Source organism: Trachinotus anak, unplaced genomic scaffold, assembly GCF_046630095.1.
Source record: "Trachinotus anak isolate AG129_WGS33_773 ecotype Australia unplaced genomic scaffold, CSIRO_AGI_Tana_v1 ptg000025l, whole genome shotgun sequence".
NCBI lineage: Eukaryota > Metazoa > Chordata > Actinopteri > Carangiformes > Carangidae > Trachinotus > Trachinotus anak.
The window spans coordinates 4,781,166-4,803,975 of NW_027273876.1; the positions used below are offsets into that span (position 1 = coordinate 4,781,166).

General features: G+C 42.9%; 1 protein-coding gene and 1 long non-coding RNA gene across 3 annotated transcripts in view; one reads left to right on the top strand and one right to left on the bottom strand.

The window, feature by feature from the left end:
• LOC139608651 (glutamate receptor ionotropic, NMDA 2C-like) overlaps positions 1 to 13,154 on the top strand; it is a 54,568-nt gene extending 41,414 nt beyond the window's left edge. For both annotated transcript variants that reach the window (XM_071462613.1, XM_071462612.1), the window contains 5 exons: positions 272 to 501; positions 4,488 to 4,648; positions 5,881 to 6,068; positions 7,426 to 7,658; positions 8,892 to 13,154. In XM_071462613.1, the coding sequence (XP_071318714.1) occupies positions 272 to 501; positions 4,488 to 4,648; positions 5,881 to 6,068; positions 7,426 to 7,658; positions 8,892 to 10,451 (2,372 nt within the window). In that variant the 3' untranslated portion in view covers positions 10,452 to 13,154. The remainder of the gene's footprint in view (positions 1 to 271; positions 502 to 4,487; positions 4,649 to 5,880; positions 6,069 to 7,425; positions 7,659 to 8,891) is intronic.
• Positions 6,087 to 22,174, bottom strand: LOC139608652 (uncharacterized). The gene is made up of 3 exons (XR_011685068.1): positions 22,075 to 22,174; positions 13,194 to 19,322; positions 6,087 to 7,465 (listed from the first exon to the last, which is right to left on the bottom strand). It is a non-coding gene; the product is annotated as an uncharacterized lncRNA (long non-coding RNA).
• Between the last annotated feature and the right edge of the window lie 636 nt (positions 22,175 to 22,810).

Here is a 22,810-nt window from a genome sequence, read left to right on the forward strand (position 1 = left end):
CAGCAAATGCCCAATAATAGCGTGTTTTTGTTCAAATGACAAAGCCCCTCTAGCAGCTGCAGGAATTATGTGAAAAGTAGGAAGCGGTGTGAAGTCTGCAGAAGGAAGTGGAGTGTTCACTTTCCATTTTCTACTGAAAGTCAACCATAAATTAACCATAACAATGAGTGGTCCATGACCTCAACCAGGTGGTTACTTTACCTCAGAATTTTGACCCAAACCCTAGACCTGACCCGGCCTCTCTGCCTCTCTCCTCTCTCTGTTTCTTCAGCTCCTGGTGGTCCAACGTTCACCATCGGGAAGTCAGTGTGGCTCTTGTGGGGCATCGTCTTTAACAACTCAGTCCCCATCGAAAACCCTAAAGGAACAACCAGTAAGATCATGGTCCTGGTCTGGGCCTTCTTTGCTGTCATCTTCCTGGCCTCCTACACCGCCAACCTGGCTGCCTTCATGATTCAGGAGCAATATATCGACACAGTGTCTGGCCTCTCTGACAAGAAGGTAAGAGACTGAACTGACAAGTTTTACTCAGAACAATAACCTCAGTGATTATGAGGCCGGACAGTTTTTTAAAGTCCAGTGAGACGCGCAGAGAGCAGGCTGTTTTTGTGGAGCCGAGAGATATGGAGAAAACCACGTCTGTGTTTGAATCGAGCTCATGGTACATCATCTCCTCTTTTCTCTGTTCATCTGCATTGACTCACAAACCACAAACAGAAAAGAGACAAAAGACTTGCAGAAAGCCTTCAAGATGAAGTCAAGTAAAAGGACTTTGTTATGAATGTCTCTGTCCTTTTCCTATCAGTGGGGAGCCCAGTGGCATGAATGACTAATCAATTACTGCCTTCTGTCAATACAGATGGTGTCTGCATCTCGACTTGTCCTGTCAGTGTTTCGGTCTGTCCATCAATATTCCCCCTGTGCCATCTCCAGCTCTTGTCTAGCTCACGCTGCTCAAACAAGATCGCAAAATGTCAAAAGATTTAAAAAAAACAAAAAAAAAAAAAACAAAACACCAAAACCTAGTCAAGTCACAGAGGAAAACAACGCCCACGAATTCCTCTACCACTTAAATGTGTGTGCGCACACAGAGACACACATACACACTCGACCTGGAAACAGGGCCTCAGAGGAGCTTTACAAGAAAGCATTTCATTCTTCACAGATAGCGAAAACAACTCCCAGGCAGGGATCAGCAGAGCCACCTCAGTGATCTATGGTTGTATTAACTGACTATATTAACTTTATGCAGATGCATTATGTCCCACAGCATAAAAGACTGATATAAATTACAAACAACCGCAGCTGCCCCTTAATTCTGCGGTCCTACACAACAGGGGATTAGGGGGGTTTAGGGTCGTAGGCTGACTGGGTTCAGGATCAGGTTTAAAGGATAAGGCTGGTGGTATTCATTATTTTTATAACTGTCAATAAATGCCACGAAGAAGACCATAACCAACCATGTGTTTCTCTCAAGACTTGCCTGCTCCCTGGGGCACCCAGTCCTAAAACAGAGCTCTAAGGAAAACCTACCTTCAGCTCTGGATCCAAAGAAGACTCCTGGAAAGAGTGTTGAAAGAAAGATGTCATGTGGTACTATAATAGAGAAAATAGGAATTCCTTAACAGAGATGGTCCAGAGCTGCGCACTGACTCTCTAGTTTACTCTCGGTTTTAGTTTTGACGAGCGTAGTGGTGCAATTTTGCTGTTGAGCCAACCTCAGCACATTCACATTGATGCTGTTAAATGTCAATTATTGTGTATTCCCCACAAACTCCAGCAATTAATAGGCATTAATTAACTGGTAGAGTATAAATTGACAACTCTATTTCTCCTATAATTAGTACAAAATGGAAATTTCTCACAGGAAAAGGTGTTTGAAATTACTATGAAATGATTCTGAACTTACGGACCTGTAAAATAAAGTGTTATCTGCTCACAGCTCATACTCTCCATCTCGTATTAATTATCATGCATCACATAATCGGAGCTGATAGCTGATCCCTTTAGGTATTAGATATAATGGCACACAGACTCAAGACCCGTGGCAATACAACAGGAGCGTAATAAACCCGATTAGACTGAATATAATTTGGCTCAACTCAGGTCGACTGGCAAATAAAGGCAAACAAATATATAAAACCATAACATCTGTGACCAAGAGGAATAAGGTACAGTAGCTACATAGGATCAATACATTGTTGGGTTTGGTCTTTTCATGGGAATTTTTGACAACATTTCTTTCAAGTCTATCTTGAAACGATTCTGACATAATTGAACGAGTTGTTGCTTGCTGTAACTGTTCCTCCTGTCCATTTCTGGCCACAAAGAGATCCATTTCTAAAGCGTACAGGAAGTGATGGGGGACAAAAGTCCATTTTAAAGTTCAGTTGTATTGTGTACACAAAAGAGACCCAGATGCAAGACTCAGACAAGTTGTGGATTGATTAGGAAAAGGTTTGTTGGATTTGGAACGGCTGGTGTTGAGGTGGATGGTGGGGAATGAGGGTCCAACTGGAGCTGGAGCAAGGAAGGAAGGGAGCAGGGAAGGAAAGAGGAAAGTGTTGGCTTGCAGTGACTGGCTGGAGAACTGGAAACAGCAGGTAATCAGGCGAAGAAGCACGCTGAAGAACTGGCAGGTGAGGAGTGATGCTGAACACAAAGAAAAGCAGGTTGGACAACAAGTATTGGCCTGAGACGTTCACTGCCATTGCAGTCCCAGTAACGATTTGGCAGGGAATGGTTGGACAGCCGGGGTAGATATACTGCAGCTGATGAGCAGATTAGTGGAGGGCCTTCAGGTGTGCAGGAGAACGGAGCCAGGAGAGGGGAGTCGTGCCCATGCCGTCACACACACACAGACACACAGGAAACACAGGAGAGGGGGAAAAACACAAGAGAAACAACAAGAGGTAAAGCCACAGCTGTATCAACTTGAAGCTAATTTGAGGCTTCAGCAGCCTCAGTTAGATAAAAGAAATGAAATTCTGCCTTTTCTTGCTGAGCCGTGGCAGTGAGATGGTAACACAAAGCAAGAATTGGTCACTAAAAGACTCACTTTGAAAGATACAAAATTAATTCCTCAGCCACCAATAATTCTTTCAGTGCATGTGAGTACTGCATTAAGATAGTCTTTTAATTTATAAACGCTCTCCCTCTGTGACGTGGGCTTTTGTTCGAACAGCTGAAAAAAAAAAAAAAGGACTGAAACCATCGCTGTTGCAGCTGAAGAGTGATTATATTAACGCACACACACCCACTCACACACTCACATTTTGATTGGCCCATTCATTTGCGCTCGGCTCAAAAGGTCAATGCCGTAACCAAGATGAATAGGTCCTTCCTGTTTACAGTCTAATTGAGCTCTAACAGAAGTATTTCTGCTTCATCCTGCGATATGCGGCGGCTCGTGAAATGTGAGCTTGGATCGGGCGCAGATTGAACCGGATTAGGATCATCTGTGGGCTGTGAAATCATTCAAACAGATGTGTGTTGGCTGATATCAGATTTAATCAGATTGAGGTGAGTGAGTGGCGTCGCAGTCCGTTCATGCAGGATTGAGTTTGGCTGCTCATTGGATCAAAAAATGGAATGAGTCTAAAATGGATTTCATTTAACTGAGGAGTCCCTCGTCCTCTTTACTCCCTTCTTCCCCATTTTCTCCTCTTTTCACAATTTCTGCTACTCGGTCTCTTTTTCATTTTACTCACCCTCCCACTTTCTCTTTTTCTCCTCTCATTTTGTTTCCTTTCTTCTTTTCTTTTCCCCTTTTCTCCTTTCCTCTTTCCTTATTCATTATTTTTCCTTTGCTTTCCTTTTCCTCTTTTTCCTCTCCCCTTTTCTCCTTTCCTTTATCCTCTATTCTTTAATTTCCTTTTCTTTCCATTCCTCTTCACTTTTCTAATTTTTTTTCCTAATCTTTTATTTCCTTATTTATCTCCTCTTTTCCTTTTCCTTCACATTTCTTTTACTTTCTCCATCTTCTCTCCTTTGTCTCCTCTCCTTCCTATGTCTCCTTACTTTCTTCTCTTGCCTCTTCTTTTTTCTGCTCCCTTTTCCTTACTTGTCACTCATTCCTCCTCCATTTCTTCCCCCCTTTTCCTCCCACTAATATTTTTACTTTATTTCACTTTCTTTTACTCTTTTCCCTCTCTACTTCTACTCCTTTCCTTTCCCCTATCTTTTGCCTTTCTTCCCTTCTCCCTCCTCTCTATCCCCCGTCTCCTCCTCTCTCATCATCACCTCCCATTTCTTCTTCTTTCTGCGGCCTCCTGCTCTCTCCCCTATTCTGTTCTCACTCCCTTCAGTCTCCTTTCTCTCCTTCTTTTTTCTCTTTACTCCCTTCCTTCTCTCTCTGTCTCCTCCTTCTTCTTACTAAACATCATGCCCTCTTACTTCCCTCTACTCTCTTGTCTCCCTCTTCTCATCGCTCATATCTTCTCTCCCTTCTCTTCCCTTTCCTCTCACCCTCCTTTATCTCCCCACAGTTCCAGAAACCACATGAGCATTACCCTCCTTTTCGCTTCGGGACAGTCCCAAACGGGAGCACAGAGAGGAACATCCGCAGCAACTATCCCGACATGCACACACACATGATGAAATACAACCAGAAGGGGGTGGAGGAAGCCCTTGAAAGCCTCAAAACCGGGTACAGTTTTTCTTAAATTTTAACTATATAACATGCTTAAACAGGAGGTCATTTGTAACTGATCCTCCCTAAGACGCCACAGTAATAATGATTATCATTTGGATGATAAAGCAGAGATTTGACGCTCTCTGTGTTGTTTGAGAATTAGGCCGATGTGATGGGTGTATTTTTAGATGAAAAAATCATGTGTAGCGCAGCTTAATTTGTATAGAAAAGTGCTGTCAAACATCCCAGCTTCACAAAGAACAAGTTCAAAACACTTACAATTACACCAGTGATTCTGCAAATTTTGAACCCACTACCTACAAAGTGTGTGTAACCTGTATTTCTTAGACTGATTTCCATTGTGGAATGAAAGTTAACTTCCAGAGACCTGAAACGAGTCTGGAATCTTTAATTTATCAGTTTGACAATTTTGCGACCTTTACTTTCAGCCATGCTAGCTGTGGCTCTTGGGATGGCAATGTCGGTGAACTGATTGCCATATAAGTTGGTAAAGACATTTATGGTCACCAGAAGATGAACCCTACTGACCTTGGTGATGCCCTGACTTTCCTTCTAGTGCCACCTTGGGGTTGAAAATTTTTGTTCTCAGTGAAATGCCTCAACGTGTGTTGGTTAAAATCTGGTTCAGATACATGTTCGAGGTGCTCAGGGGATGAATGACAATGACTTTGTGATCCTAAGTTTTCATCTGAGCAAGGCAAAGTTTTCACTTCTCATTTAGCAAATTAAATGTCTCTACATCTGCAAGATGAATTTGCACTAGGTTTTCAAAATTTGACTTTGTCCAATACTTCGTTTTATGTCCAAATACTCAAACTGACAACATTCCCATCAGCCTCTGCTGCCCTTTCTGTTCAGGGCTAAATAGCAAATGTTAGCATGCTAACATTTTAAACGAAGGTAATGACCATGGCAAACATTACCTAGATCCTAATGATGACTTTTTCAAAACTCTTCCTGGTTGGAGTCTCTAATGGTGGATTACCAATCTCAAGTAAATGTCAAGTCTCTGCAAACAGATAGGAAAAATTTAAAAAGGGATGAGAAGCAATGAAAGGTATTTACTATTTATGTAAAATGAGTTAAAACATACAAACCCACTGAAACTGTAGGATTGTGTAAGAGAGAAACATTAAAATGTACATACAGTATATGTTTGTAAGAAGGTATCAAACTTTGGAGGGGCCAAGCCTTCCCTTAGACAAAGATGACTGATTTGCTTGCAGGAAGCTTGACGCCTTCATCTACGATGCTGCTGTTTTGAACTACATGGCTGGGAAGGATGAGGGCTGCAAGCTGGTGACCATTGGCAGCGGGAAAGTGTTCGCTACCACCGGATACGGCATCGCTCTGCAGAAGGACTCCCGCTGGAAAAGGCTTATTGACCTGGCGCTGCTGCAGTTCCTTGGAGACGGTGGGCGCCGATCCAAACGTTACACAATATCATACACAACCCACGCCTGCACATGTGCTCTGACTCTTCGCTCTGTTTTATCTATTTGTATTAGTTTCTGTCTCACTGGCACACTCTATGTGCACCGTGGAACTGGCATCAATCCAGTTCAGTGTGTGCTGTATCAGCAGGGAAGTGGGCTTACAGGGAAGAGTTAATATCCTGCAGAACAGCAGGGAGTGTTAGGGATATGATTATCTCCATGACACACACACACACACACATATCCTACCTACACATAACCACAAGCACGCTCGCCATGACGGCCACCAGTGTGGAGTTAATATCCTCCCTCCTCTGAGAGCTTAAGACCACCCCGCACACACACACACTCACACTCACTCAGAGCTTTCGATGATGATATAATAAATAGCGAGTTTATGGTCGACATACGGTAACTGAGTGATAAAATGGGCCGCGCTCCTCTGAGGCCGCTGGGAGAGCGCAGCTCAAGAGGTGGCCACCTGTTTCGGAGGCCTGGAGGAGAAGCTTATGTGGTAATGATAGCTAATGGAGATGCGTTCAAGCACTGTTAATTCATCTCATTCAAAAGGTGCTTTGTCAGCATGGAGAAATGCATTTACTTCACCAAAGAGCAACGAAGACAAAATTGTTGTATGCATGTACAGTAAGCTGCAGCCACTGAGTGCTGAGAAAAGCACAATGTGACAAAGTGAAATGAAAACCCTGGTGAATAAATCATGATGTGCATGAAGCATGTGCTTTAAATATACAGTGAAGCTTCTGTGCATGATCAGTATCCATGGATTCTAAATGCCAAACATCATGGAAGTGTCTATTTTACTTGGATTTTCCAGCCACTCCCATATAATTTCGTGCCAAGTTAATATGTTGACAAGGAACAAGTTGTAAACTGGAAATCAACCCCAATATGACATTAACACAGTGTAAATGGAGAAAGCCCCTGAAAGGAGCAGTAAGTGAAGGTGGCTGCAGTACAGGCCTGGCAGAGGATTAGCTGCTGTGTCTGCTGATGCCTGTGGATCATAGACTTCAGTCGCTTTGGCATCAAATATCAGAACTTAACTTAAGTTCATTGTCAGCACTTTTACCACACAGTCACAGTTTGATTTCAAAGCCGTTGTGGTGGAGTGCAGAGGAAAAACAACAAAAATGTGTCATTGTTCCAAGACTTTATGATTGCGCTGTCCAAAACAACAGAGCTGGTTTTGCAGGAATGGGTATCTTCAGGATATTGTAAGCTGTCATACCTCCATCTCCTCTTTGCTCTGTCAAATCATCTCATACCACCCCCTCCTCTTCCCCTCTCTCTTCCTTTAAACCTCTGCCTCTGCAGGAGACACCCAGCGCTTGGAGACCGTGTGGTTGTCAGGCATCTGCCAGAACGAGAAGAATGAAGTGATGAGCAGCAAACTGGACATCGACAACATGGCGGGCGTCTTCTACATGCTGCTGGTGGCCATGGGCCTCAGTCTGCTGGTCTTTGCCTGGGAACACCTGCTGTACTGGAAACTACGACACTCCCTGCACAAGTCTCACAAGCTTGACTTCCTGTTGGCCATCAGTAGGGTGAGATTTGAAAATTAGTCCATTGATCGATGAGTGTGTTTTGCTTTGAGAGGGGGTTGCTTGTTATTTATGAATCCTTGGTTGATTTGTTGATTATTGAGTTTATGGAAGTGGTGTTTAAAATAACATTGATTATTTAGTGAAGTGACTTATTGGCTGGCGGTAATTGGATTGGCTGAGTGACAACTTGGGTGAGTGATTGAAAGATTGGTTGACTGGTTTGACGTTAAGTGGTTGGTTGGTTGGTTTCTTTGTTTTCCATTTAATATGCTGTTTTACATGAAGAGGCTTTTATCTGATGATAGATTAGTGCAAATGGATGTGTATTTGCATATATTTACATGGTGTCCTTTTATTATAGAATTAGCTAAAATGGGACTGCGTTCTTATTAGAGGGGAGGGGACAGAGGAGAGATAAAAAGAAAGAAAAGCATCACTACTTTTGGTTTACTCAGCATTTAACTTTGACTGCTTAACGTTCATTAGCAGTTATCTTAAATCAGCGCCCACTTTGTCGATGCTGTTGTTTGGGGATGTGACTATTGAGGCAAAAAGCTCTGGCGGAAGTTCCAGCCAGGGAAATGTCTATGGACACCAGCCTCTGTGCTCTTCAGCTGTGTAATTACACCATTGAGCCTGGATCTGGGCTTTATCAGATTAACGGCTAAACGGCAATCTGATCATTAATCCGTACGGGGCGGCCCCCAGGGCCAAATTAAATTTGGCTCTTTCAGGATGTCTCAGCCAACTGTAAGCAGAAAGCAGTCATGGGATTTGGCTCTGTTTGTCCATGCAGTTAGAGACGGTTTGTTCTGCAGGGGACTTCAGACATGTGTGTCCGTGTGCATTTATTGGGGCAATCCTTTCAGCTTAAACAGTTTTTCTTTGAGTCCCGGGAGAATGCATAATGAATTTGTGACTAAGTCTTGCCTCAGTGACAAAATGAGATATTAATGAAATCATTTTTTTTATTTTTTATTTTAGTGCTGGTGGGGTTTGTATTAGTTAGGAGGTGGATCATCACTTTCAGATGCACAAATTGGTTGAAAATCTCATCCCCTTAGGACGACTAGGTTGATTCAAGGTTAAACAGTTTAACTATTGATTTAATTACAAATTATTAGCTGATTCATACGTCTCTCTCTCTCTCTCTCCATCTCTTTACGACCTCTTACTCTCTTTTCATTCTTTCCTTATCTTTTCCATCCTTTGTGCATCTCTTTTGTCTCTCAGGGTATTTACAGCTGTTTCAATGGAGTGGAGGATCCTGGACATTCATCTGGTTTGGCCAAACCTGACCTGACCTCCAATTACGCTCAAGCAAACATGCTGAAGATGCTTCGCACTGCCAAAGACCTGGTCTCCACTGCCAATGTAGAGAGCTCCCTGGACAACGCCACCAAAACCATAGAGCACTTAAGCCGTCATGGCGGCAGCTTGCCTGTTCGTGTTCCACAAGTCGCCACGGAGGCTGCACCGGGAGGATTTGCTTATGTAACAGAGAATCACTCCTCCCTTCCCCAGCGCTCCCTGACGCCACCTCTACCTGCTGTTACCTCTCTGAAACAGCAGAGGGGTGTGACCAGGCCCACACCGCTCCGCTACACGCTCCCGACTCGCTCTTCTTCATGCCTGTATGACCGTCCCCTTCCTGTGTCCAGCCTCAGCAGCCCCCACCTGGCCGTGGGCGAGCCGCTCCCTCATCAGCACCCACACCACTACCAGACCACAGGGAGGCTCTACGTAGACACCCATCCTCACTCGCCCTTCATCCCCTATGCTGATCTCCAGCTGCCTGACATCTACACCTCTCACCCGGTCTCCTCGCCTCAGAACCAGCACGTCCAGCCGGGCTTCTCCCGACGGAAAAGGAGGTCCAAGAGTTTCCAGTGTGAGGACGGGGATGTGGAGAGGAGGAAACACAGGGACCAGGAAAAGAGCGATAAAAGTCCCATCTGTCTGAGCGAGCTGAAAGCCAACCACCTCCAGGAAAACCACATCTCCACCCCAAGTGTTGACAGCATCTACTCAGGGGAGGGCATGGGTCCTCGGGTAGAGAACTACAGCTCCTGGCCACCAGAAGACCTCGTGCTCAGAGGGAGACGCAGGCACCGCCGCCCCTCTTTCCTTAAAGCGACTTGGGGCATCGAGCAGACCCGCCAGCTCGACGAATCCCAGTCATCCCTGTCCAGCCAATCACCTTCCACCTTGCCAGACCTGTTCCCATGCATAATTACACCGACCACACCGGCCAAGGCCTACAACCCCGCCCACCTTCGAAACAACCTGTGCCTCCCACGGAACCAGGCCTACCTCCACATAAGGGAGGACCAGAGGAGGCCCAATGGGCGTAAGGGCCCGAGGCTGCGCTACTCCCACTCCACCCACCTCCCCACATATGGAGAAGCAGTGCGACATGGGACCGGGTTAGGGCGGGGGATGGTACGGAGAGCCACCAGCTTGCTCAGCAGACAGTACGCTCACTACCTAAACTCATATCCAGGACTACCCCTCTACCATGGCCCCCTGGACCTGCAGCACCACAGCCACACCTCCAGCAGCCACCCGAGTCCCAACCCAGTGTGCCAGCTGCTGGCCTGTGGTGGTGGGCGATGTGGGGGCCAGCGGGCACTCCTGTACCAGGACAGTGTGTATGGGGCCTACGGGGTCTATCAGGGATCCCAGACTGGATCAGAGGCCCAGATATGTCAGGGAGCAGGGGGCCAGCCTGCAGGGAGCCCCTGCGTTCTACGTCCCTGGCGACGGGTGTCAAGTCTGGAGTCTGAGGTCTGATGGGGAACTAAAAGGACCTCATAAGATGGACACTGGGGAGTTCCCAAGAGAAAGACCACTGTGGAGGGTGTAGTGGTTAGATTAATGAAACGGGGAAAAATTATGACTTGAACTAAGTGTTTATTTTCTATGTGACTTTGTGTGGTAAAAAATAGAAGTTTGGGTCTGCAGAAGTTTAGGATCGATTTGATGTACGTTACAGTAAGATAAGAAAACTGCACTGTTATCAATTTATCCTCAAGAAAGCTGTGGAAAGCTGGAGTCGGCAGGTTTTACTCGCTGCTTTCCTACGACAATGCTTGTGTATTTTTCTGTGCTTTAATGTGCACTAAGATTTACAACAGTCCCACGGTGTTGGCACATGGTTAAACTATAACCAGAGTTTTCATGCTGTGTGTGTGTTGTGCATATTTTATTGTGGATGGTCGGGATTCAGTCTTGGGTGTCGTCGAGTAGATGAACTGTTTACAGCAGGGGAGAAATAGTGGAGGAATAAGGGATTGTCTCTTTGAATACAGCCACCAAAAACAAGCAGCCACTGTAGCAAGACTCACGAGGAGTTTAATTCCAAAATAAATCATTTAATATTAAAACATTTTGACTCCAGACACAGAAGAGCAGCAGTTTTTTAGAATGAAATAATCGTTTTGAGACATCAGTTAATGAATTTCAGGTAACTTCATGAAGTATTTTTAATGTTTTGGAGCTGAACCCTTCACGTCTTCATTTAGCGACGGGTTAAAGGAGGCAGAGACTTTGTGAAAGCAGTCCATATGAACACAATCTGCAAAATGATGAAAGTATTGGGACAGCATTGACCAGCACTAGGTGTCTTAAACCTTGGACTCTTGTTGACCTCACTGGGTCTCAGCTTGAGGCTACAGTACAGCACAACATCACACAGGGCCTCACAATAAATAAATTCTGTATTCTAATTACTATATCGATATAGAGAAAGTGTGTTATTTGAGGCTGGTTAGTGTCATATTCATGTATTCTACATATGATAGAAATTTATAGTCACTCTTAAAATTTTCTAATTACACTTCTGGCACATTGTGAGTTTTTTTTTTTTTTTCTTTTTTGTAAAGCTGTTGCTGATTTACTGGAATATTTGTTATTACTGTATTAACTCTATCAGTTGGCCTATATTAAGATTTTCATCACTCTCTCTTTTCCACTCTTTTATATTCCCTCATCACCCCTATTTTATTTCCCATCCCCTCTAACTGTTTAATGATCAAATTTAAATGAGGTAATTGAAAGCTATTCTAGTATCTATATTACCCGGCTCCCTCACCCTGTAATTAATCACTTAGACCAATTAAAGAGCCTTTTTGGATGAACATGCATGTGTGTGTCTTCTTTGGAGAGATGTTCTGTGTTTGCATACTTTCTACATGGAACAGGTATTGGAGAAATACTTGTGCTTATTCACTGTCAGAGTTAAATGATTAGATTGATACCACTCTCATATCCGTATAGTAGATATGCAGCTACAGCCAGTTAGCTTAGCTTAGCATAAAGACAGGAAACAGAGAGAAGAAGTTAGCCTGGCTCTGTCCAAATGTTAACAAGCACCATTAAAGCTTATTGATTGGGATGTTATATGTTATTTATATATATCAATTGTTAACTGTCTATGTAACTATTGATGAGGAAGCAAATACGCATCTTTCCCAAAATGTGGAACTTAAAGATGGAGATGCAGAGAGAGAAAGAGAGGGGGGTAGAAAGGAATGAAAGAGGCAGAACAGAAGAAGAGGAAGACGATCTGGTCGTTGATCAAAGCTTCCTTCTCTGATCTTGTCATATGGAGGTCAGTCATCTGCCGCAGCATCCTGGAGGAATATCCTTCTGGTGTTTGGGTCACATGTCAGCTGGTGACTGACACAAATACGCCGCAGAAAAAGAGGCTGCGCCGAGTGACAACGATGTTCCTCTTTTGCTTCAAATCCGCCGTCAAACTTTTGAACTTCCGACAGCGTTGCCTCTTAAAATTTTCATTCAGCGCTCACCTGAAGCAAGTTCGGGTAAAGATAGGCTGCTCCTGCCCAAGGTGACCTGTTGCCATGGCAATTACTCTCTCTTTCTCTATGCTGTTGTCATGACGAGATAAGACTCCATTCAGGAGGCCAGATGAGTAATGTTGCAGGGTCCGAACATCGAGTGCTTTGATTTTTCCATTACTCTCTGCTTTGTTACTGGGGCATTGCCTTAAATTGAACCATAATATTGACTGAATCCACTGCTCTGCTACTGATCCCTTATTTTTAGAGCTCAAGGTAATTGGACTTCTTTTCATCCCTGAAGAGCAGAAAAGGGCTCAGCACAACATGATGATTATGTAATTAAGACGTGCTTGTTGGCCCAACATAAAGCCTGGATTTACAGAGGTACAGGTGGATTTGATCTATTTCTGTACAAATATCTGATTGTATGGATGGAAGGAAGCAAAGTATACAGTAGTAACAAGAAGCTGTCTCCATCTACATTACAAAGCCATTTTTTATCAAGTTAAATGGGTCATCATTATTGACGTTTTCAGGTTTTGAGAGCCACAGAACAAATCGACTGAACAGAGTAAAACTGAAAAACTTCTGAATGCTATTTATAGAGATGCACAACGAAATATGACAAACTCAAGGTTAGGAGAGTAAATGAAAATGACATTAAAGGAGCTATTTGAAAGTTTGTCTATTGCTACATAGCTAACGTTAGCATTTATAGCTGTTTGCTTACCAGTCTAGAAGATACGTTGAGAGTTCAGCATCAAACTTCATTCCTTTACTTTTCTCCAGCAGTAGAAAGCAGCACATATGGTAACTCTAGTTGTGCTTCTTTTTCTAGTTAGCATGCTAACCAGCTAGCCCCTGCCTGGTTTGGCCCATCTCATCACTTTCCGATACCGAGTCGCTGTAGCTTCCAGGCTCCCCTGAAGAAGTAGAGCTAATTAGAGGATGAACTGTAGCCTCTTGTAAACAAAAAGATGGCTGAAGGTTGTGGCAAGACTGGAAAGTAAACAGCTGTTAATACTAACTGGCTATGTAGTAATAGCAAAACCTGTAAACATCTCCTTTTAACTCAGCTTTGAGTTTTTAGGATACATTTTTTTCCAAAATAACTACACTCCTACACTCAATTGTCAAATTTCAGTGTATACTCTCAGAGTCTATTAATAATTATAGCTTAAGGGTTTCATCACAAAATGAAATACCATCTGTTTGAAAAAACGCTATTTTAATCGCTTGTTGAATTTTTGAGAAGGCGTTGGCTCTTTTGAACATTTCAATTAGATAACTAATTAAATATTGAGCAACAAAGCTTGTTTTTGCACTTTCCAGACTTTAAGAATTGATTTTTTTTTACTTGCAGGAGAAATCCTGCAAGACAAGTGAAAAAAAAACTTACTGCTGCATCCACTGTCAAGATCCACATCCACTGTTGGACTAAATGTGTACAGCTGCAAATGAAAACTCTTTACAGGAAGCTGAGCGTTTTGCACGTTGAGAGTAGTTTTTTCATGATTATACTGGCACTCACGGACTGTGCATTTCACCCCTCCATTACACACTAATCATCCAGAAGAGCTTCTCCATGCCGCCGCAGGGGAGGTTAGGAAGTCATTCATTTCAACAGCCATCAGACTGTAAACAACTTCTACACCTCGAGGCCAGCTGGAGCTCTGTGTCCAAGTGTCACATTTAGCTGTTTTACATCTGTACAACTTAGACGTTTTGTTTTTTTGTTTGTTTTTTTTTACCAGTTTTTAATGCATGCATATTTCTTGGTGTTTAATCATGGTTTTATTTTCCTTATATTTGATATTTAATTTGTCTACTTTACTTTATGTTCAAACAGAGGAGGAACTAATGTCTTTCCCATCGGCCTGAGCTGTACTTTGTGTTTATTTGTGTTTATTTTTTAGGCTTTTTTAGGCCAGAACCAGAGGCACATTGTTTTCGGGTTTCATCCGTCCCATTCTCGTGGACGTGATATCTCAATAACACCTTGAAGGAACTTCTTCAAACTTGGCACAAATGTCCATGTGGACTCAAGGATGAACTAATTAGATTTTGTCAAAAAATTTGGTCAAAGGTGAAATGTCAAGGTTGTGGTGATGTCACAAAATGCAGTTTTGGCCTTGTGAACGTGATATCTCCATAAAGTCTTGAGGGATTTTCTTCAAATGTGGTACAAACATTCACATTGACTTAAGGACGAACTGATTACATTTCAAGGTCAAGGCGACTTCACGAAACATGATTTTGATCTTATGAATATGAATTTTGGCCTTATGAACGCTAAATCCAGGGAACTCTTCAAAGGAATCCCTTCACATTTGGCACAAATGTCCACTGGTACTCAAGGATGAAGTGATTAGATTTTGGTGGTCAGAGGTCAAAGGTCAAGGTCAGTGTGACCTCACAAAACACTTTAATAACTCAAGACTGAAAATAGCAATTATGACAAAATTTCACACACATGGTTGATATTTTAGATGACTCTGGATAAACAGGGATGTAATCTGAAACTAGTCCAAGTGGCAGAGGCATAAAACCATGATGCAGTAATTCTAGTTTACACTTATATGTAAAAGCCCACATGCAACAGTAGCTTTTCATAATATATTGTGAAAACCTTGTAATATCATCTGCAAATTACCAGCACACAGTCTGGCAGCTGGTAATTTGAATTTCATAGCGTATATAATTTCACATTTCTTCTTAAGTGCTGTAATAACAAACACAGTGATGAGAATTCACTGCAGTCACTCCAGCCACCAATGCCTGAAAGCCGGACAGATCAGAGTGTGTGTGTGTGTGTGTGTGTGTGTGTGTGTGTGTGTGTGTGTCTTGGCTACATGTGTGTAGTGGTTGCATCAGGATTGATGAAGGACCTGTCTTGCCAAATGATGAAAGATGTGAGTCGTGCATACAAAAACATCAATGGAGCACCTGGGACAGGCTGCAGACATCACACACACAGACTGACACATTACCAGCAGAACTCGCACTAATATACACATATAAACATTCAACGCATTCAAATAATCTTTCTCTCACATACATCAACGCTTGCAAACTCACACTTACTTGAAATATGGCGTCTCAAACTGAGACAAATCTGAAGGTGGAGGGAAACAAATGCAGAGATGAAGAACAATTAGGTGCCTTCACCAGCATGGGGATTTAATATTCATGTCAGGAGGACACAGGAGTCTATAAGGACCACCCTCGAAGCTGGAACATTATTCATTTATTCACTCATGCACACACACAGACACACACGTCACTTCATAATTTTCCACAAGGGACGTTCAACTCTTTTATCCATCTGCTTGTTTTTGAACTCTTTCCGAATAAGATTAATGTCAAGAGCTGCGAACTCAAACCGGTGTCCCAGTTGATTTTAAAAGCCCACAGATGCTGCTGATATGTGTACAAACAACGAGCAGAGACCTTGACAGGGTTGTTGGCCACAACGTCTGGAGTCACCAGAGGGCCCGAGTCGGGTCTCCTCACACCTCCCGCCTGCGAATAAATTGCTTCACGTATCGCGGCAACAGCTCCAGATGCTCTGAGTCACCTTGAGACAAAAGGCTGCATGGCCTGCCCTACCTGATAGGTGAGAGGGAGGAGAAGGAGAGGGAGTGGAGGAGATAAGAAGACAAAAAAATGTGGGACGAAATCAAGAAAAGCAGGGAAATATTTGGGACAAAGGTCGAGGGTGTTTGTGAAGAGGAGGAGGAGGATGGAGCAAAACAAGATAGCAAATGAAATGGGAGAGAGCAGGAGGGATAGAATAAGTTACAAGAGAGAAGTAGAGGAGGAGAGGAGGTGGCTTTGAGAGGAGATAGAGAGAATAGGGGAAGGGAGGTGGAGGGAAAGAGGAGAGATAGGAAAGTAAAAATGGGAGGAGGACAGCAAAAGGGAGCCACATTAGGACAGCTGATATGAGAACAGGTGGGAAGTGAGCAGGAGAGCAGAGAGAGGGACGGGCCGATTTATTTCTGCGTCTGACAGAGAAAGGATTATAATCTGAATTGCAGGACGAGAAACGAGGAAAAGATTGGGGGGAAAAAAATCCTCATGAGTGTCTAAAAAGATCCCACACATCTTTCATTTCCGCACTGGAAAAGCGTAATGTTGCAATGATAGCCTTATTAAAGAGCTACACGAGCACCGGGGGAACAACATCATTATTATTTCACTGACATACATGCAGGAACGTGACGTAAATGACAGTTGCTCTGGTTGTTTTGACTTCCACTATCACATTAACTAAATCATCAAAGCAGTACAGCATTTGGGGTGTGACAGCTGTCTGTGCATATGAGGACACATCTTATTGCGCTACAGTACGCAGTTCAACTTTGAATTTTGAGAATCAGTTGTGTGTGTTTCTCTCTTTCTCTGTGTGTGTGTGTGTGTGTGTGTGTGTGCGTGTGTGTGTGTGCAGCAGCTCCTCTCGTATCTGAGACGAGACGATTGGATCTGCCAGCCAGCAGGAACGTTAATTACTTCAGCAATCTTCAGGCTCACTTCCCACAATCACTCCCATCTCTGGGACGGGAGTGAGCTCGGCCATTCAGGAGGCCCGGATCCCGACCGAGCCTCCGATTCAAATCTGTTTGGAGGAAGAAGGAAATCAAATAAGCAGAACAATACAGATTGAGTCCAGAGCATATCCTCTATTGGAAGAGTTTTTCTCCACGCTCTTAAAAATGAAAATTTCCATTCCACTTTTAAAAACAGATGAGACAATAATGTTAAATGAATATTTTGCTGTAAATCATCACTTCTGGGTGTTAAGTTGTTAGTTCTAGTTGTCAGGGAATTTTAAGCAGAAGCTAAGTGACTTAATGAGACAGATTGTATCTTAATTAACAAACCAAGGACTGTTTTTTTGCAGACATCATGTTTCTACGTCAGTGTTTTTATATCATTTAAATTTTTTAGCAAACCAGGCTGCTATTTCAGTTTTCTGAAAATTAAGTCAATCATGTAGGTGACTGATGACTGCAACCTTGTCTCCTAGAAATTACATTTATATAGCACTAATTTGCAACAGAAAATATGCTTTTGAGGAAAGTAATGCTGCGTAAATTACATTTTTATCAGCATAATGAAGAAACGTTAAAGAATCTAGCAAGTAGCAAAATATTGATTCTGAATGTATCAGTGAAACATTCAGTAATAATGTGTTTAATTTGTTTTCCTACAATATCCACTCAGGACAGCTACAGAATTATAAAAGGTTTTTGTTGTTGTTTTTATGCACAACTCATAGCACAAGGTTAAAGTTTGGGAAAGATGGTTTTGGTTAATAAAGAAAAAGTCTGATATTGACGCACAAGCAACAAATACTTTAAACTAAACAACAAAACATTCATAACTGTTTGTCCATAAACTCCAGAGCAACATGTACAAGTGTTTTTTGATCTGATGCTTGTAATCAACAGGGTGGACATTAATTTTCTGTGATTCCCCAATCATTGCAAATCACTGTTTAAAAGTGGAACCTGGACCAATATTAGATTTAGTCATATTTCTAGCCAGCTGGTGAATGCACATCCAAAATTAACTAATTAACTTGCCTTTTTGGCTCTGTTTTTGGTCTCCACCAACTCCTGATTGAAATATCTGGCTCTTTAGCTGCTAAATGCTCCACTGTGTTCATCAGCTGGGTGCTAACTGTGTAAGTGTTTTGTTGTTTCCACTCTTTATGCTAAGCTAACAGGCATGAGATGGGTACTTAGATTCTCATCTAAATCTTTTAGCCAAAATGCTTTTGTTGTCTAAACCTAACCACACTCAAGACTCAGGTCACAGTTTCCAGTGTCCAGCGACTTGGCCTCTGCACACCCTCCATCCACCCCAACGTCCTCCCTTCATCTTCTGTTTGGTACAAAAATGCAGCACTTTCATTATCTCAAAAAAAAAAAATTGCTTGTGAACACAATCCAGGCAGTGATTGTGTTTCTCACCTTGTGTTCCCTCTGGGGAAACAAATTAGCAGTATACAAATGTAATTTCTAGGAGACAGGGTCGGTGAATGATGATGTGGTTCTACGTCCTGCACCTCATGTGGCGTTTTCCTCAGCTTCTTATTGATCAGCCTGATTTTTCATCCCTTCCAAACTGTCACCGATCTCTATTAGACCAGAGGCTCCAATCCTGAGGCGCACCAGTTTCTCAATGAGTTTTTCGGGGAGCAATTTCGGTGTGGCACATCCAGGTCTGGGTTGTGTTTTCACAGCCTATATATCATCAGTCTGAGAATGCAGCCGCACCCAGGAACACGCAGGAACAACAAGTCCTCTGCGCTCAGCTCCACCTCGTCTGGAAAATAAATCAGCTCTTTGGAGGATCTTGATTTCTGTGTGAAAAAGAAACTGTAGGGCATCAGATGAAAGCCGCAGCTGTGATTAGCCGGTGCCACGCTGCTGACGTCCTGTGAACAACACTATAAAGCACACACTATCGTCTCTCCTCTTGTCCTTCCAAGGTGACAGCTCCTGGGGCGTTTTGGCACCGATTACTTCAGCAAATTAACAAAACCCCACGATGAGCCGCCGACGGCACCGCCAAGGACCCGGGCCACGCACACTCCCTCACATGCCATATCATCACAGAGTGTGAACAGACATCTTCCAGTCTGCCAACGAGGCCCGTATGCACACGCTCACTCACATGCTAACACGCTGCAGGCTACAGAAGCCAAAACCATGGCCCTCTAATTAACCAGTCCACCCTCCTGACCCAGTAGCCAAGAGCAGGCTTATTATCAGCCAGATCTTTACCCCTCTCCGAGTCTTCTCCCGCTCTGCTGAAATGAGGTTCAGCCCTCTGCTATCCTGGAGGAGCACTGCCAAATGAAAAGAGAAGGGAGAAAGATATTAGTGAGGATGTTATAAATGGAGACTTGAGGTTTTCAAAGTTGTTGACCCCTTTTTTCTCCGTTGGAGATGGGACAGTTGTAACGTCAGAGTTTGCCTTTTCTACTCACTCAAAAACTCCTTACGCTTTCACTTTATCTCTCTTCCTGTCCTCGTCCTCACTCTGTACACTGCTACTCCGAACGTTGCCTTATTTTTAAGACCTTGAGATTACTTCAAGGACCAGACACCCCCATACATCGTGACGATTTGGATTTGACAGTCAGCAAGAGTCTGCACGCTGAATGACTCAGTAAACACAACAAGTAGACTGTGAGAACCATCCATCCACCGCCTCATTTGAATGTAACATTTTCCCTGATTTCTTTTTCTTCTCTTTCATTTCTTTCTTTCTCTCACGCTCTTTTTTTGTCTTTTCAGCATCAGTTAGCAAAGCAATGATTGTAAATTCATATCACTTTTTTGTATTGGAACCGGAACACACAAGAATTTAGGATTTCAGGTCCATGTGGTCCTTTCTAACTACAAGGACTAAACACTCTCTGTACACTTATGTAGCACTTTTCTTGTCTTCTCAGGTGGCAAGGTTGCAATAATGTAAATAATGTTTAAAACCTATGTTACTTCAGATAAACTATCTTGCACACACCTTTATTTCTTTAAGCCATGATGTATTCATGTACCTAAAATACATTCATTTGATAAAAGCAAACACAATGAGCTGAAAGACACTAGCTGACTCACTCCTATTCATTTCATCCATTGTTAATATGAAAATATCGATGGAACACCTTTAACCATAGAGATGGCACATTATTAAACACTTGTGTGAGCCATTTTTGGATCAGACATGTGGGTTGTTGTGGAAGGCAAGTGGCTGATGGGATATGTTGGACTGTTCCCACCTTAAAGAATTCAGTGCAAGAGAAGCTATAAAAATGGCTCATTTACCACCTTCTTGGAAGTGTGGACAAGTGCATGATGAAGTGTTTGCAGACCAGAACATATATATGACTTTGGTGCAAGCGGTTCAAATGAGCACCGTCAGGGCAGAAAGAGAAAAGAAGAAGAAGAAAGTGGGGGAAAAAAAAACCACATGATGTATCCTGAGTTGAGCAAAATCCATTTCAGTTTGTACCCCCAAGGAAATCTGTGCGGAAGCAGCAACTATTAGAAATTTGGAACAATGATTCCGACCCAGTGGGTACAGGGACACAGCAACCTTCACCAGGACCACAAACATCGTCTGTCAGCACTGAGACGGACTCACTCTATCCCTAACTCATCTGTATTCTTTTAGGCATCAGCCAAGAAATAGCAGGGGAAATTCGTGCGATTGTTTTGCAGGTGAAATGGAAACAGCTGCTCTTCTCGAGACTTCTCCGTCTCACAGGCCGACTGTCAACCCAAATGTTTGAAAAACCACTTCTCGCCTCCGGGTTTGACATCGATTTTCTATTAAACACATTTGACGTGCTCCCTCAGGACAGGTGGACACCAGGACTGTCAGCCTGGATGTGTTAACGCTCGTGAGCGATCTGGAGAGCTTAACGCATTCATTTCTTTTTTTACACAAATTAATTATATTACCAAGTTTGAGCGCTGATGTTTACTCAATGAAAGCAAATGCTGATAAGATGATGACTGAGGAGACGTCAAAGTATACCTCTGCTATATGTGTATGTGTATGTATATATGTGTGTGTGTGTGTGTGTGTATTTCCATGTGAGAGACTGTTTTCTTAGACAGGCCACAGTGTGCAGAAGAAGAAGAACTGGTTATAGAAAAGTAGATTTTATGAACTGGTTGACTCGGGTCATGTCACACGAGTTCACTCTGTTTAAAGTAATCGTATCTGAGGAGCGGGAGACGGGACGGCTCACTTCGCCTCTCCAAAGACACTCGGGCATTTAGTTTCTCAAACAGGCGTGTAGCATTCATTTGGGTGAGATGTTACTGTGCAAACAATTTACAGGCCAGCTGTTTACACTCACTGTGACAGACCAGACTTTGTAATTGTTCTTTATGTGGTTGTCTGCTAATTAAGACAACAGTTCATTATAGCTATTGTGAGCAATGCCAGGTGCTAAGACTTTTTTTTTTTTTTTTTTTGAGATATTCTAACTCATTCAGGAGTCGTTATATCTAATCTGTGATGTTATAATTAAGTACACAAGGCAGATTTTTTCTAGCTGGTTTGACATCTCAGACACCACACATATATCTGCTCTCAGTGAATTAAGCAATTTCACACTTGTTTACACATAATCATAACTAACTATATCCAACTAATGTGACTGTAACGTGAAAACAGACCAGTGCACTGGGGCCAAGTAGCTGTGAGGGGCCCGGTTTTCAGTCATAGTCTTTTATATTTTTATTGTCCTTATGGAAATCTTATTGAAAAATGCATGTTTTTTTTTTTTAAATAAATGTTATTTCTACCTACCACTTATTTAATTTGGTGAATTCCTTCTCAAAAAGTTACAAAGTAAGGCCTGCTGGGAAATCCTAATCTGACCAATGAGCTTGCGCCTTTTCATTTCTGATAAATTGCGTGAGAGGATGAAGAAGAAGCGGGTTCTTTAAATGGTCCATTAATTTAGCAACATGATGTTCAACAAGTCCAAACAAACAAGCGACGCTTAGTAGAAGAAGGACAGAAGAGAACAGGAGGAACTTTACGGCTGCACTGACGACATTAGATGAGTCTTTACTTACGGTTCAAGTTCATCGAACGTTAGCACCGTTGACGAGCAGCCGGAGGCTAACGTTAGCTTGATGCTAATGTTAGCAGGATGTTAGCTGGAGGCTAACGTTAGCAGGATGCTAATGTTAGCAGGATGTTAGCTGGAGGCTAACGTTAGCTTGATGCTAATGTTAGCAGGATGTTAGCTGGAGGCTAACGTTAGCAGGATGTTAGCTGGAGGCTAACGTTAGCTTGATGCTAACTGTCGATAGCGAACAGCAGAGCACTGATGGGTGAGTACAGGTTTCTGTTTATGGAGGCGCATCAGGGATTTAAATCTATAGCAACGTTTGTTACCTCTCATATGTTGGACATATGCGCAGCAACATAATCTGTGTGTGTGTGTGTGTGTGTGTGATAATGTGGCCGCTGTGTTATTGATGATGAATGCTGAAATCTAAAAATTGTGTGATCAGGAGCTTTCATTCATTCATACTGTGCAGACCTATAATGAGTTGTTTGTTGTAGGCTTACTGGCACACTGTGCTAAGACACCTTCGTGGTGATTTGTTGTTGTTGGCTGGATGAAGTACCTCCACAGGTCTGATAGTTGCTGTGGTGGTTTGGGTCCAGGACAGACTGAGATGAAGTTCACACTAAGGCTGCTGTCTGATGTGCTGATCAAAGACTAGTTTGCAGGTGGTGAGCATCTCCATGGTGACATAACCGTAGCCTGCAGTGATGCTGCACAAGAAACATATTTGCACC